At 49.8% G+C, this 14,659-nt stretch overlaps 1 protein-coding gene across 5 annotated transcripts in view; it reads left to right on the top strand.

Moving 5' to 3' along the window:
* The window catches only part of LOC149858954 (5-hydroxytryptamine receptor 3A-like), a 17,504-nt gene extending 3,198 nt beyond the window's left edge, over nucleotides 1-14,306 (top strand). Inside the window, exons 1-10 of one of the 5 annotated variants that reach the window (XM_090061242.1) lie at nucleotides 3,509-3,621; nucleotides 4,889-5,113; nucleotides 5,896-6,056; nucleotides 6,150-6,194; nucleotides 6,289-6,398; nucleotides 7,625-7,794; nucleotides 8,182-8,342; nucleotides 12,164-12,374; nucleotides 12,820-12,993; nucleotides 13,602-14,306. In XM_090061242.1, coding sequence (XP_089917368.1) covers nucleotides 5,068-5,113; nucleotides 5,896-6,056; nucleotides 6,150-6,194; nucleotides 6,289-6,398; nucleotides 7,625-7,794; nucleotides 8,182-8,342; nucleotides 12,164-12,374; nucleotides 12,820-12,993; nucleotides 13,602-13,858 — 1,335 coding nt within the window. In that variant the 5' untranslated portion in view covers nucleotides 3,509-3,621; nucleotides 4,889-5,067 and the 3' untranslated portion in view covers nucleotides 13,859-14,306. Of the gene's footprint in view, nucleotides 1-3,508; nucleotides 3,622-4,885; nucleotides 5,114-5,895; nucleotides 6,057-6,149; nucleotides 6,195-6,288; nucleotides 6,399-7,624; nucleotides 7,795-8,181; nucleotides 8,343-12,163; nucleotides 12,375-12,819; nucleotides 12,994-13,601 lie in introns of those variants that run through there. The other 4 variants (XM_090061241.1, XM_090061240.1, XM_090061243.1 and 1 more) reach the window with 4 other exon arrangements.
* The last annotated feature ends 353 nt before the right edge of the window (nucleotides 14,307-14,659 follow it).

The raw sequence follows: 14,659 nt of genomic DNA, 5'->3' as shown, positions 1-14,659 counted from the left end.
GCTCCCAGGCTCCTTGCACACCCATTCCCACTTTGCCTCCCTGATGCCTTGTTTGGACTCTGTCCTTCCATAGATTTCATAGATTTCATAGACATCAGGGCTGGAAGGGACCTCGGGAAATCATCGAGTCCAGCCCCCTGCCCAAAGGGCAGGAAGTCAGCTGGGGTCATAGGATCCCAGCAAGATAAGCATCCAATTTACTCTTGAAGGTGTTCAGTGTAGGTGCTTGAACCACCTCCAATGGCAGGCTGTTCCAGACCTTGGGGGCTCGGACAGTAAAGAAATTCTTCCTTATGTCCAGCCTGAAACGGTCTTGCAGGAGTTTGTGACTGTTGGACCTCGTCATCCCTTGGGGCACTCTGGTGAACAAATGTTCCCCCAGATCCTGGTGGTCACCCTTGATAAACTTATAGGTGGCCATCAGATCACCCCTGAGCCTGCACTTTTCCAGGCTAAAGAGTCCCATGGCTCTCAGCCTGTCATCGTAAGATCTGTTTTCCTGACCTCTGATCATGAAGATCCTCTGGACTCTCTCAAGCTTCTCCACATCCTTTTTGAATTGTGGAGCTCAAAACTGGACGCAGTACTCCAGCTGCGGCCTCACCAAGGCCGAGTACAAGGGGAGAATGACGTCCCGGGATTTGCTCGAGAAGCATCTATGGATGCACGCCAGCATTTTGGTCGCTTTACTAGCTGCAGCATTGCATTGCAGGCTCATGTTCATCTTGTGGTCAATGATGACCCCCAAGTCTCTTTCTTCTGTAGTGCTAACCAACGTAGCACTGCCGAGCCTATATGGGTGCTGCATGGGCTCCCAGTTCCACCCCATTTCCTCACTGGCTCCAATTCCAGTCCCTTTCTGCTCTCCCAATTTCACTTGTCCCACAAAGACTTCCAGCTGTAGTTTCGGGCTCCTGTATCTCACAGAACTGGCTGAGATCCCCGTGTTGGCCACTCATCAAGCTGGCGTGAATGGATCCAAACTTGGATCCAGTTTCTGGAACCAGGCAGAGCAAGGCGCTGACCCCAGTTTGGGGCATGTAGGCACACAGACCAGATGCTAATCATATGCCTTGTATCTCTCTTTTGTGTTATGCAGTATTTCACCCCAGGTGGAAACCTTTTGCCCTACAGTTAACTTCCTCAAGGAGGCACAAAATCCACGCTCAGACTTTGCTCAGGAGTTGTGAGCACAATTGCTGTCCGCTTAAGAGAGAAACCATAAGGGACCATTTAGAAAACAAACTCCCCAAATGCCCTGCCCTTTACTCCAGCTCACCCTCTCCATGGCTGTTTTTGGGTTGTCCATCTGTTCAGAGCAGGGAGGGCTCCCTCCCCTCATCCATCTCCTACAGCAGCTTTCTTCTGCTTGGGACCAGTCAAAATAGTCACCGCAGTAAAGCAATGCCTGCCCTTTTATAACCTAGATTCCTCTATCATGAGACTGCCTGCTCCACCCCAGCAGGTGACTACAGACACCTGGTTCTGTTGATAAATGACCTCTGTCCTATTAAACAATTTTCCTGAGTAGGGGCCAGCCAATTGGATAGTGCAATGGTCTTTCCACAGGAAAAGCACTTATGCCAAGGATGCTCCGGCTTTAGCCTTGAATTCCAGCCAAGCCTGAAAGAAGAAGAACAGTGGAGAACATGAAATCCAAATGGTGTCTGCAGTCTGACAGATGCACAAGCAAAAGTCACAAGCGGTACCTAGGCAAGCTCCTGAGCTCTCACATCCCATGCCAGGTTGCTGTCCATTCCCCTCCCCCCTAACCCTTATCTGAGTCTACTTCCCTTTCTTCACACAAGTCAAACTCTTGTCCCATCTACATTTGATTTAGGCACCTTCCTCCTCTGAGCTGCCTCTCTCCAGCAGGGAGTGGATTCAGAGCACTACCTGCTTCTCTGTCCCTCCTGCCCAGCCAGCACTTGCAGCTGGAGAGAAAGTCCTGCAGAGCATGGCCAGCGTGAGTGGACTACCCAGGGAATTCAGCTGTAATGTCCTAGCATGGGGGTGATCCAGCTCCAGCCCCTGGTCTGAATCCAGACCACAAAGCCCTGTCTGGAAATTTGGCAGTAGGGGATCAGTGACAGCGTTCATTGCCACAGCTTCCAGATTTCTCAAGCTGTGCAGACTGGATGGCATAGCCCCACACGTCGGAACACACCCGTGTGTGGAGTTGTTTCATGGCCAGATCCAACACACAGAACCGGGCCAGTGCTTGGGGTCAGGCCATGGCTGGATCTACCATTCAGGGTCAGGCCAGCATATGCAATCACACCCATGGACTCCGCACATCAGCCCCACATGGGATCTAGCCCATAGACTAGCCAGCCCCTCACCACTCATCCAGCCCATGGTGCAGGAAGGTTGAGCACCATTGTCCTATCAAGTCTCCACTGAGAACATGCAAACTAGGATATAACTTCGTCGACTTTTCCCTGCCTTGTTCATCACAGCAGATTTCGACCCCAGCCCCTCCCTTCCCCTGCCAAACGTCAAGTCTGTTCCTCAACACATGTGGGTGCTGATGTCTCTGAAAGAAAAAAGGCTCACCAGAATCTAACACAGGCCAAACAACGTATTGCACTCTTCCTCTTTCTGAGCCATTTGGGCTGAAGTTCCTAGAAAAGGAAAAATACATCCATCTGAGGTGGGCAGGCAGCATGCCAGATTGTAGCCCAAATGGTTAAAGCCTAGCAAAGTTGAAAGCACTAGAAAACAGGGCCTTTAAGTGAGAAGTATCAGCTTAATAATACGAAATGCTTCCAACCCACTAAGTGTTGGGCCAGATGGCGCAGAATTCACGAGTGAAGTTCCATGTCAAACTCAGACTGCGCTAAATCCTTTCAGCGCTAAGCAGTGTTAAAATTAGGGCACACTGTAAGCACTCGAATGTCAAGAGTTAATACAGTTTCTTGCCTGCACAGCTCTGACTTGGGGCTAGAGGGCTGGTAATCAGGGCTGTCACTAGGACCCAGAACACCTAGGATCTACCCCTGCTCTGTGCAGTGCATCCTGGGATACTGGTGGACTGCAAATGGCCCATTTGATCTCCATGGAACAGACTGAGGTTACCTTAACATGAGCTAGGTTGCACAGCCCAGAGTTAACAGTCACCTGAAGTGGCATAAAACTTTGAGATGCTCAGGGGGAACTTAGCACGAGTTCAAGCGCTTTAATGTACAGAGACCCGCATTTTAAGTGCCCTTAGTACGGATTAAGTGTAATGTGTAACTTCACCCTAAGTAAGCTAAAGATAAAGCAACTAGGCATGGACCAAACTGCAGTTTCTGTGACTTTATTCTATGAGCCTGTCAGGGCTCTCTCAGGCACTTTGCAACTGGGAGCAGAGGTGGCTCAGGAGAGACCCCTAGTGTTGGGAAGAGGGAAGCAGCTGCCAGTCATCAGGACTGCGCCCTGGCAACTGGGGAAACCTAGGGACAGGAAGGGGCAGAGCTTAGCCCTTCTTAAGCCCAAGCAGAAGGCTAGGAGGGCAGTTCCTCTCCAGCCGCCGAGGGAGGAGGAGCTCAGCCAGAACAAAGGGGAGAACTCTGATGGCTGGAATAGCCCTGGGCTCTTGCTGGGAGTTGATGTGCACTCGTGCTCTCCCTCTCTCTGGTAGGGTGAGATGTATGCCCTGACCCGAATGGTCAAGCTGCTATGTTGCGGCTCGGGGTTTTGTGTTTTGGGTTATAGCTGGTTGGCTTATGGTTTGTGTTTATTTGTATAGTACTGGAGGACCAGGTGAGGCTGTAGAGGTGAGAGGAGGCCTCACGGGAGTGCCCCAGTAATCTGGGGGTTCCTGGTGCCCTGTGGGGCACAGTGAGCAGTGCCGGGTAGGCATAGCTGTTTGCGCTGGTGTGGTGTGGTGTTGAGGGGTGTTGACCCCAGCCCTGTGGGGCGGCTGCACGGAGAGAAGCCCCAGGAAGGGGCAGGGTGCATTGGCCCAGCTCCGGAGCTAGGAGGCAACAAGAAGTCCCGGAGTTAGGGGGTAGTGAGGGGCCCCAAGAGTGAGGAGGGGTGGCGAGGAGCCCCAAGAGTGAGGAGGGGTGGCAAGGAGCCCCAAGGACAAAGGAAGGGCCAAAACATAATAACATGGTCCAAGTTAGATCATACAGGCACCATCTGCGAGGCTTGGGCTGTGGTGCAGGGGAGGAAAAGGAGCCGCAGGCAGCATCCCCTGCCATCGGAGCGCACAAAAATGGGCAGCCTCCCGCTAATTCCAATCAACCATCAATTATAAGTAAGATTAAGTCGTGGCAGACGAGAGTGGGCGGGCGATTGGCCCATTGCAGGAGGACAGAGCTGCGCATCCGGAGAGGCTCCGAAAGTGGCACTCCTGTTACAGAGCCCTTTTCCTATCTGTTGTCTAATTGCCAAAGCCACCTATATTGGATTCACAGTCTCACATCAAAGCTTCATTTATATAAAGACCCAGACCGCAGATGTATCTTCCAGTTAAATCTTTCCCAGACTGGGCTTTTATCCATGCCCAAGACTGAGTACTCAGGCAAATTTAATTTCCAAGTGCATTTCCTTCTACCCTGGGGGGCAGGGTAGCTAGGAATCCCATCTGAGATAATTTGCAATGGAGCATTATACTAATTAGGCAGTATGGAGAGAGCCATCAGAGAGGCTAAGGGAGGAAAAAACAGGTTGTTAAATCCACTTTAGGTTCAGACTCATCCAGTTGCTTTTCATTAGCCACAGGCTCACATGTCGTGCTAAATCTCCATTACAAATCTGGACCAGTGCCATGGTAACCTTGGAGCCCCAAATGGCCCACTCTTTTTAAGCTGGAAAGATGAAAAATGCAAATGGTCTTTGCATTTTCAAGTCTTATTTCTGATCCTGCCTTTATTTCTTTGTGTGCTGGGGTTAGCAGCAGAGCAGCAGCTGAAGCGAAACAATCAAAAAGCTAAAGGCATCGTCACCAAAGTGCAGAGTGGTGTCTACCGCCCAGCAAAGAGCACATAATCCTCACCTCTGCATCTCGCCACCCCATCACACACTGTCTTCAGAGCCAGCCAATTCAATCATCATCTCCTAAGGGCAACAGGAAGGATGTTGGGATCTGTTGTAGCCAGTCTCTTGCTCGCTCTGCTACCTGGTAAGTGCAGTCTGACCTATTCCTCTCTCAGAAATTTCTGCACTCACCTACCTGGCAGGGGAGACACCATGATAATGGTGTTGGTCAAGGTGGTTTTACTGGACCTGGAAAGGGAGATCCTGTTCTTCCCAACCTTGAATAACTTGATATAGCTGAGGGTGGAGACCTGTTCATTGCACTGTGGACAGGCACCCCTATGAAAGTCTACTGTAGCCTCCCAATGGGAGGATCTCAGCTACATATTTTACGGCAATGGGGGGGCGTTGCTCTTGGGCTTTTCTTCTAGCTTGCTCCTTCAGCCTTTTGGCTAGAGGCAAGCAAGACTATGGGACATCTGAACCCCAAGGCCTCCGGGCTTGGGGCTTGCACATAGGGTGCCTGCCATCGTGGATTTGGGAATATCTGAAACCCAAGGCTGCTGAGTCTGGGAAGCAGGATACTTGCCACTGGTAGTGCCACACAGACCTGAACAACTGAGTTCGGTTCAGTCAATAGAAGTGGGAACTGATTTAGCTAATTTGGCCCAAGACATGAAATTAAAAAAAAAAGAAAAAAGAAAACTTTAAGGGCAGCTAGATTCTCCATCCCACTGCTCCCCAGTGAGAATGAACACGGGACCCAGGTGGGCTTGTGCCTTGCTAAGAGAGCACGTTTCTCATGAAGTCATCCTCTGGCTTCAGAAAGGAATAGTCAGCTGAGAGGAGAGGGGGCTCTGAGACTACCTTATCATAAAGATGTCAGGCAAATTATTATATATCCAGCCATTTTCATTTTATCTTCAGCAGAGGCAGATCCAGGGCAGATCTGCAAGTACCACGATGTGGTTGAGTACCTGAACATCACCTCTAACAGTGATCTCTTCTTATACACCAAACCCAAGAGGAACTGGAAAGAACCTGTGGAAGTGGAGCTGGATTTTACTTTTGCCTCCATCATCTCCATAGTAGGAAGCTAAATCTCTCCTCTTCCTTTCTTTGCTATCAGAAAAATGCCAGAGGGTTTAATCCCTGCTCTCCTCTGTTCTGTTTCTCTACAGAGAGAAAAGTTGCAGACAGCGACTTTCTATTTCTGGCTGACAATGGTAAGAGCCTTCTTATCAATAGCTGATAGACCACTTCATTCCCTGTGACAAAGCTGCCAAGACCAGACTCAATCCTTATTCTTTTCGCCCCCAGGAATGGAAAAATGATTTTGTGTCTTGGAATCCCCTGGACTTCTGCAATATTTCTTCCTTTTCTATGCCAGCAAGTCTCTTCTGGGCACCAGAGATCTTCATTGATGAGCAGTAACATTTCTTGATTTCACTTGTTTCTCCTCAATACTGTTTTTAGAGGAAACACCAAAGCCCTCAGGAAATGTCCTCAGTGCAGACATAGGGCAGCTCTGGTTTGCCCCTCTGCTCATGATCTGGGACTTTCTGGAAGGCATATAACAGGGGTGGGGTCCAGAGGGCTGTACCCAGTCCCTTTCAGACTGGGTCACACGGTGGGAGCCTCTGCTGACTTTTTTTTAAGTCTCCAAAGCAAGTGGGAATCTGCTCTCCCTTCCCCTCCATGCTCAGATGTGTGTCCTTTCCCTTCCCTTCCATTTGCCCCTCTCCTCCTCCTGCTTTCCCCACTGTCCTGGGGGCTGGGGAAGTCTCAGACCGGTTCCTGGGGCTGTTGGAAGTGCAGGATGGGGAGGTGGGGGAGCTCACCTGGGACAGCAACAGCAGCAGTAATGGGGAGAAGGGATTCCCCTTCCCTGCACTTGCTCCAGTGGGCACCAGGAAGGGTGGATCTATCTTGCCCGCTGCTGCTGTCATGTCACATTCCCAGCTGACCCCGGTCTTTACCAAGCCTGGCTGGACAAGGCAGAAGCAGCTCTGAAGCTTCACCCGCCCCCAGGACAGCAGGGAAAGCAGCAGCAGGTGGGGGAAGAGGTGGGGAGGGGATGTGACTCAACCGTGGAGGGGAAGGGGGGAGATTCTTACCTGCTTTGAGGACTTTAAAAAGTCCCAGGAGGCTCCCCCCGGCGTGGTGCGCCTCCACCAGTGGGCAGTGGGGAAGGGCACGGGGAGAAGCTGGGTGTGGTGGGTGCAGCCACCCTTGCAGCACAGGTTGCTTCTCCTCTACCCACTCCCCCCCTTGCCAAATCCTGGATCTGCTCCCTAGTCTATGAAAGTGTTGCCCACGGGCCAAGAATCCCTCTCCCATCTGTAGACAAAGCCCACAAAGGAGGCAATGGGAACCCTGCCTGCAAACCCTATTGAGGAGGCAGCACTGGGAGACTGGGGCTGGCCACTGAGAGCTCCTTGCCTCTCCCTTTTCACTCCAGTATATGTGCCTAGGGTCAGACCTTTCTGTCCCCCTTTCCCTGTTGCTTCACTGCTGCTCTCAAAGGAGAGCCCCCATGCATGAATGCAGTGCACAGATAGACCTTACAGAAGCTCCCATTACAGTCTCCAAGCAGTGGAGCCTAATAAGCCTGGTCTTGCGTAACCAGGGTTGCCTGACTACGTTTTCCTTTCAGAGCAGATGAAGACAAGTCTTCAACGAGTCTCTTTGTCCATGTGCAAAGCAATGGGCAGATCAAGAAAGTCCAGGTGTATCGTCTCACTGCCTTCTGCGGTTTGCTAACCGACAAGTTTCCCTTTGAGAAACAGAGGTGCAACATATCTATTTTCTCCACTGTATACCCAGGTAGCCCAACTGCGTGGCCACATGCCTGAGTGTTTGGGAGAATGTGGCTTCCTCCTTTGCCAAGCACCATCTTTCTCCTAGATCCTTCCCAATCCCTGGCCCCTGCTCCCACCTCAGGGCCTGCCTGAGCCCCTCAGGCTCAGTCCCAATTCTTCATCTCCTCCCTCGTTTTGCAACACATGCCTGCCCCCAGAATGCATTTTTTCTTGGGTGCATGCATACCCTCTTCTGTTCACTCCTGAGGCTTGGCGGTGTCCCTCTTTCCCCTGCATTTTTGCCATGCTGCAGTCATGTTGTGCTCTGGTGGAAGTGCAACTCTCCACATACACCCATCGAATGGGGAAGATGTCTCTACGGTGCCTGACCTTGGTCGTTTTTTGGTTCTAGTTCAGGACTTGATCCTGAAGAATATTAAAACCTCAGAGGAGGCCACTCGGAGCAGCCTCAGTTACCACCTCACCCACGGAGAGTGGAAATTCATAAACCTCAGGGTCCTACATCACAACAGTTCTGCAGATGGGATGTACTTTAGTATGGTCACCTACCAGGTAATGGATTTAATGAAGTGATTCCTACTGGGGTCTTTTAGGTAACAGGTCTTTTAGTCAAAAGCCTTCAAAATGGTCTCCCATGACCCTCTTATAAAAAAAATTGGGGGACTGTGGGCCAGCAGAGTCCATGGTCAGATGAGTTGGGAACTGTCTAAGGGGTTGAACCCACAGAGTGGTACTGGACGGGTCTGTATCATCTTGGCGGGAGGTGACCAGTGGTTCAGTCCTTGCCCCTGTGCTGTTCAACATCTTTATCAATGATTTAAATGAGGATGTGGAAAGCATGCTTGCCAAGTTTGCAGACAATAGTAAGTTATAGGGAAAAGCAGTTATGCTAGGGGATAGGATGCAGATCCAAGCGGACCTGGACAAGCTAGAAAGGTCGGTGGAGCAGAACCGGATGCAGTTCAGTAAGGATAAATGCAGAGTGCTTCATCTGGGGAGAAGTAACCAGAGACATGAGTATAGGTGAGGAGATGTCCTGGCCAGCACAATGGTTGAAAGGGACCTCAGGGTTATGGTTGATCACAGGATGAACATGAGCTGCCAGTGTGACACTTCAGTCAACAGAGCTGTTAGCATACTGGGATGCATTAGCCGATGCATCAGGAGCAGGGCTAAGGAAGTGAGACTCCCTCTCTACTCAGCGCTGGTGAGAGTGAGCTGGAGTACTCGGTCCAGTTCTGGGCGCAGCACTTCAAAAAAGATGTGGAGAATCTTAAAAGGTCCAGAGAAGGGCCGCACGAATGATTAAGGGCCAGGAGGACAAACCTGGTGAGGAAAGACTGAGGGATCTGAGACTGATCAGCCCGGGGAAGAGAAGACTGAGGGGGGACTTGGTGGCCGTCTATAAGTATGTAAGGGGTGTACATCGGGAGCAGGAGAGAAAAATTGTTCATTAGGGCACCCCAGGGGAGGACAAGGAGAAATGGCCATAAACTGTTAAAGAATGGTTTCAGGTGGATATAAGGAAGATCTTCTTTATGGTAAGGGTGACCAGAATCTGGCACAGATTTCCCAAGGAGGTGATGCAGTGTCCAACCTTGGAAGTCTTCAAGAGGAGACTGGACCAACACCTTGCTGGGATCATTTGATCTCAGTAGTATTCCTGCCCAGAGCAAGGGATGGGGGGGTGGGAGGGTGAAATTTGAACTTGATGATCTTTCAAGGTCCCTTCCAGACCTTAATTTCTATGATTATAGGCTCAGATTGGGAATGAAAAGTTCAAGAAAATTGACTACTTGGCACATAAGCAAATTCTTTCCTTATCCAACTCAAAGCTCAATGACCCTCCTCTGACGGCCAGTGTGGGTGCTGGGGGTCTGCATGAGTACTGTGATCCCTGGCGTGATGGCAGGAGTGCCATGTTAGAGTAACTTTTCCTGGGGAATCAAAGGTATAATGTGGCTGCTTTCCAGGATACATCTCCATTAAGGTTGTGTTAAAAGAAGCAATACGTGACTGCCAGCAAGGGGAACCATTACATCAGCTTGCACTGTAAAATGGGTATATGGAGCATATGGCTACATCCAATGGGCACTTGGCCCTAGTCTAGTTCCCCATATTTGTGGCCATCAAACTAAGAAATCATTTGGAAAATATACTGTAGCGAGTCTCTGATGGAGCTTGTGAGGTGATGTAGCAACATGGCATGTAACCCTGCCCCGTTAGAAACTAGGATCCAGAAATCCATGTGTATTTCTAGCCCATTCACCAAATCAAGAAGACATCACTGAGAAGTCTGGTTTGCCCTTCTCTGAAGCGTATTGCATAGTCACTGGTGCAGACAGGAGGCTCTGGATAAGACAGACCCCTGTTTTGCTCTAAAGTGAAAATTCAGATTTCTCTACATCTATGGCCAGGAATGGTCCTGATCTCAGTTACCAAGCAGGATTTGGCTTAGCTAGTATCTCAGTAGGAGATGACCTGGCTGTCGTAGCTAGATCCTGCCTTAGCAGGCAGTTGGACAAGGTGACATCTTGAGACCTTTTCCAGCTTTATTTTTCTATTTCCCACCTTTCAGAAACCCACCATTCAAATCCATCTGGGTCTGGGCATCTCCAGAGTCTGAGAGTTTGGGATGCAGGGCTTTTGGTTTATGTCCCGTTTGCTCCTTATGAATGGGTATGGAGGGATTTAGAAGGAAAAGTGGTAGGCACAGAAGTTGGAGTGGGGTAACAGGTGGCATTTTGGGGTGTCTTTTGAGGGAGCCCACTGTTGTTTCTTACTTGTGGGTCATTAGCATTTAGTATAAGCCACCCTGATCCTTTCTGGATAGGGCAGGATGTACTTTGTTATTGGTATTGAGAAAACAGGATATCAGCAATGGGGTAAGAGCGGACAGAGCACAGGTGGAAGAGAATGAAACCATGGGTGGGTGTGCCAGGCCAGGACCTAGGGGTGCCGTGACCTCCCCTAGCACCCCCTACCGACCGTGCCAGATTAGGTTTTATGCACCCTCGATATCTTGCCTGCCACGTCTTTGATATTAATATGTTGAAGGGAGGCTGCCTTTTTACCCTTCCTTGGCACGGGGCTCTGATATCTTTCGGCTAACGCTCCGCCTCATTACCCTGGTGCACCCTAACCTACAGGGTCTGTACCGGGCCTTCATGTCCCTAGATGCCTACTCCTAGGGCTCCTCTCCAGGGCTTCTCAATGCCCGCACTGGGGCCTCGCTCACGCTCCCCGCCCACCCCGCCCATGCTGGGGCCTCGCTTGCGCTCCCCACGCTTGGGGCTCAGGTGGCCTCAGCCTTACCTGGCCTCCAGACCCCTTTCCTGGGTCTTACGCCCTCATGGCCTTCTCCCAATTGGGGCTCAGGCGGCCTCAGCCTTACGTGGCCCCCAGATCCCTTTCCTGGGTCCTACACCCCACCAGGGCTCATCCCAATAATCACCCACACTGGGGCTGGGGTCGGGAGCCCCTAAACGCAGCGCCCTCTGCGGCACCAGGAACCCCCCCCTACTGCTGGGGAGCTCCCCTGAGGCCTCCTCCACCCATACAGCCTCACCTGGTCCTCCGGTGTAACATCACAACCCAAAACAGAAAACTCCCACTCCTGGGATACAACATAAACTTCAAGCCAACCTGGCTATCCCTCCCATATATCCTTATCAGGGTTTCCTCCACCCAGTATTATCAAGAAGACACTCTCCAGCCATCAGGCTTCCTTACTATGTTCTGCTCTGCTTGCTCCAACAGAGCTCCCTCTTCCTTGGCAGCCTGTCTGTTTATAAAGGCCAGGCCCTGCCCCCTTCCGGTCAGCTGACCAGACTGGTTGCCCCGGCAACCCGCACCTGTGCTGCCCTGGTGACTGGCAACTGAGCTCATACTACTGCTCTCAGTAGCAGGCACCTTACTGCCCTGCTACAGTGGGGAGAAATAAAATGGAGTGGTTGGAACAAGGGAAAAAGAGAGAGGAAAAGGAGAGCAGGGGTGTTCATAGAGGATGATATTGTATCAGAAGTATGATGGTATCAGATGATATCAGAGGATGATGGTATCATATCATATATCCTGCAGATACAGGTCTGTCCTGACAATGGTAGATTATTTATCACGTAGGAGGGCTAGGTGCCCAGTAGGTGCAAACTGGTGTGGCACTAATGAATTTCTTTTGTTTAGACTAACTAAAGATCTGGGGTGATTAGCATGTGAGAGGGCTATTCCTTCCTAAGTCAAATCAGACCTGAGTGTGGAAGAGCCTGTCTGTGCCTGGGATGCTTTCAAAATTGCTGAAGTATGCAAATAATCCACCGTAACTCAGAACTGCTTGCCTCCATTTCATTGTGTTGTCTTGTTGCCCTTCCTGGCAGATTGTCATGCAGAGGAGACCTATTTTACATGTTTTAAATATGATCCTCCCGACCTGTGCCCTCTTCTTGCTGGATATAGCCATTTCCTTCACACCAGCCTCTTTTGACTTCAAAATTAACTTCAAGATTACCCTTATCCTGGAGGTCTGTGTTTTATCTTGGATCCTGAATGATATTCTGCCTGCTGCCTCTGACAGTCCACCAGTAATAGGTACCCGTCTTCATTAGAACCGTAATTACAGGAACACCCAGTGAAGGGGTTGTAGACACTATAAAATAATTACCGTACTGAGGGAACCACACAACAGACACAATTGGACACATGCTTTTCCACTACCAAGTGATTAACAAGCTCCATGATGATGGGGGTGGAGGGTGGCGGGGGGGTGGAGTTTGTGTGGACATTTGGCCTTCTTTTTCAGAAGTGGCTTCTGATTTTGGTCACCTCTGGTTTTGGATGCCCAACTTCAGGAACCTTGGGTCTGGTTTTCAGTTTTGCTGAGCGCACACAGCTTCCCATTGTCTTTGACCAAAGCAGACCCACAGGTGTCCAAAAACACCTCCCAAGTGGACACTTCGAAATGTTGAGCCAGGGAATCTTGTGCTCAAGCATGGGAGTTGACATCAGGCTCACCTCTTTGCTTTGGCTTTTGCAGCTATGTTTTTCTCGGGTGTATTCTTGTCCATGGTCATTTGTCTGTTGGAGAATTGCTTGTTGATGACCCTGAAGGAAAGAAAGCCCCTAAGATCTTTACTGAATGCAAGGAAGCTGCTGCTGAGATTCTTTAAGAAGGAGAAGAAAACATCTGGGAACCTTGCAACCCATCACGGTGGGTAACTAATCACCAACAATTAAATACTTTATAGTGAAGGAAGTAATCTGTATACATAACATGACGGGTCAAATGTGTCCCTAAGTCCACAAGCACATTGCCTAATGTGGTTAAGGTGCACTACTGTCTCCAGCCAATGGCACACAAGGCAATGATGCAGCATCACACGCAGATGTCTTTGACATCCTTGCCTGAATGACCGAGTACCCATTTATGGCTGGACTGACTGGAGGCACACCTCTGGAGCTGCAGCAAGACCCCTTAACTGCTCGGCCTCAGCGATAGGGCAGGGAGCAGAAAGAAGAGCGTCAGATCAGACAAGGACGTACAGGGCAGGAAGCTGAAAGCTGAGCAGCAGAATGGGTACGGGAAAGGGCCCAGAGTGGCATTTGGGAAGCATGCAGGGCTAATTCGTGGCACAGCTGCCAACAAGGTTGGCTCCCATTGGTGTAAAGAGCCAGGCCAGGAACAAAACTAATAAGAATGCTAGCCACAGGCATCACTCCCAAAAAGAATTAACATGGGTCGATTTAGTGATGAAAAGTCCCCTTTGTCCAACGGAGAGAAATGTATATTTGGTGGTTACTTCTTCTTGCCTCCTTCAGATGAGGTACCTCCAGGACAAGGGGAGACCTGGGACCCTAACCTGTCTGGAAAGGAAGGGAAAGAGACTGTCTTGTTCCTGAAAGAGCGCCACTCAGAACTACAAATCATCCAACAATTAGCTTCCTCGCAAGACGAGGACCAAGCTGAGCTGGAATGGGAGCAGACCCTGATCTTCCTGGAGAAAGTATTTTCCTACACTCATCTGATTGTCTCTGTTCTGTTTTTTGCTTTTGTTATCATCAAGTGGAGCTATTAGCTGTGAAGCTGCCTGTGACCATCTGTGTCATCGGAGAAGACGCAGTCACCACAGGGAGCTAAAGGAAGGAGAGAGGACTTATACTGATTGCCTTGCAAGCCATTCTGTCAGTTTGGCTTTTTAAACTCAGCGCTGCTAACTTCACTAATCAGTAATGAGTGTGTAAAGGGGCAATAGTTATTCTCAAGTGAGTTATTGACTCTGGCAACTCATAGAAAATGGATGGGGGGGACCTTGAAAGGTCAGCTAGTCTATCCCTTACCCCAGTACAGGATCAGCTGTAGCTGAGTAATAATGAGCTAGATTAGTGGCTAGATAGTTGCCTAACCTACTCTCTAAGTCCATTAATGGAGAGTCTAAAACCTTCCTAGATAGATAATCGTCGTCTTGTAATTGCTGTATGTTGCTAGATGAGCCTTCTGATTGCATGAGACATAATAAAATATGGGACCGTTGTCCTCGTCCTTTTCTGTTGATTACTTCACTTACACAAAGAAGCTCAGGGTTTCAATGGGGTTTGGGTCTTTTGCTTTTTGATTAACATTTACTTAGCGGCACAATCTCCCGGAGGTCACCAAGATACTCAAGATGCGGTAGGTCTGGGTTTCTTGCATCTTTATTGATACAATTCAAAGGGCCTCCAACTGTGGTCAACAGAATGCACTCTTCTTGCTGCAGGCAAAGTGGTTGAAAGAGAGGTTGCAAGTTGAAGGTTGGAAGGAGTTGTTAAAAAGAAATGAGAGTTCTTTCACATATTAAATGATTTGAAAAAACTAAACCTGGAGACCTTTGGTATAGCAT

This window comes from Crocodylus siamensis, chromosome 8 (genome assembly GCF_052110815.1).
Source record: "Crocodylus siamensis isolate JL-2025a chromosome 8, ASM5211081v1, whole genome shotgun sequence".
Classification (NCBI taxonomy): Eukaryota; Metazoa; Chordata; order Crocodylia; family Crocodylidae; genus Crocodylus; species Crocodylus siamensis.
This window is presented reverse-complemented; position numbering and strand designations above follow the sequence as displayed.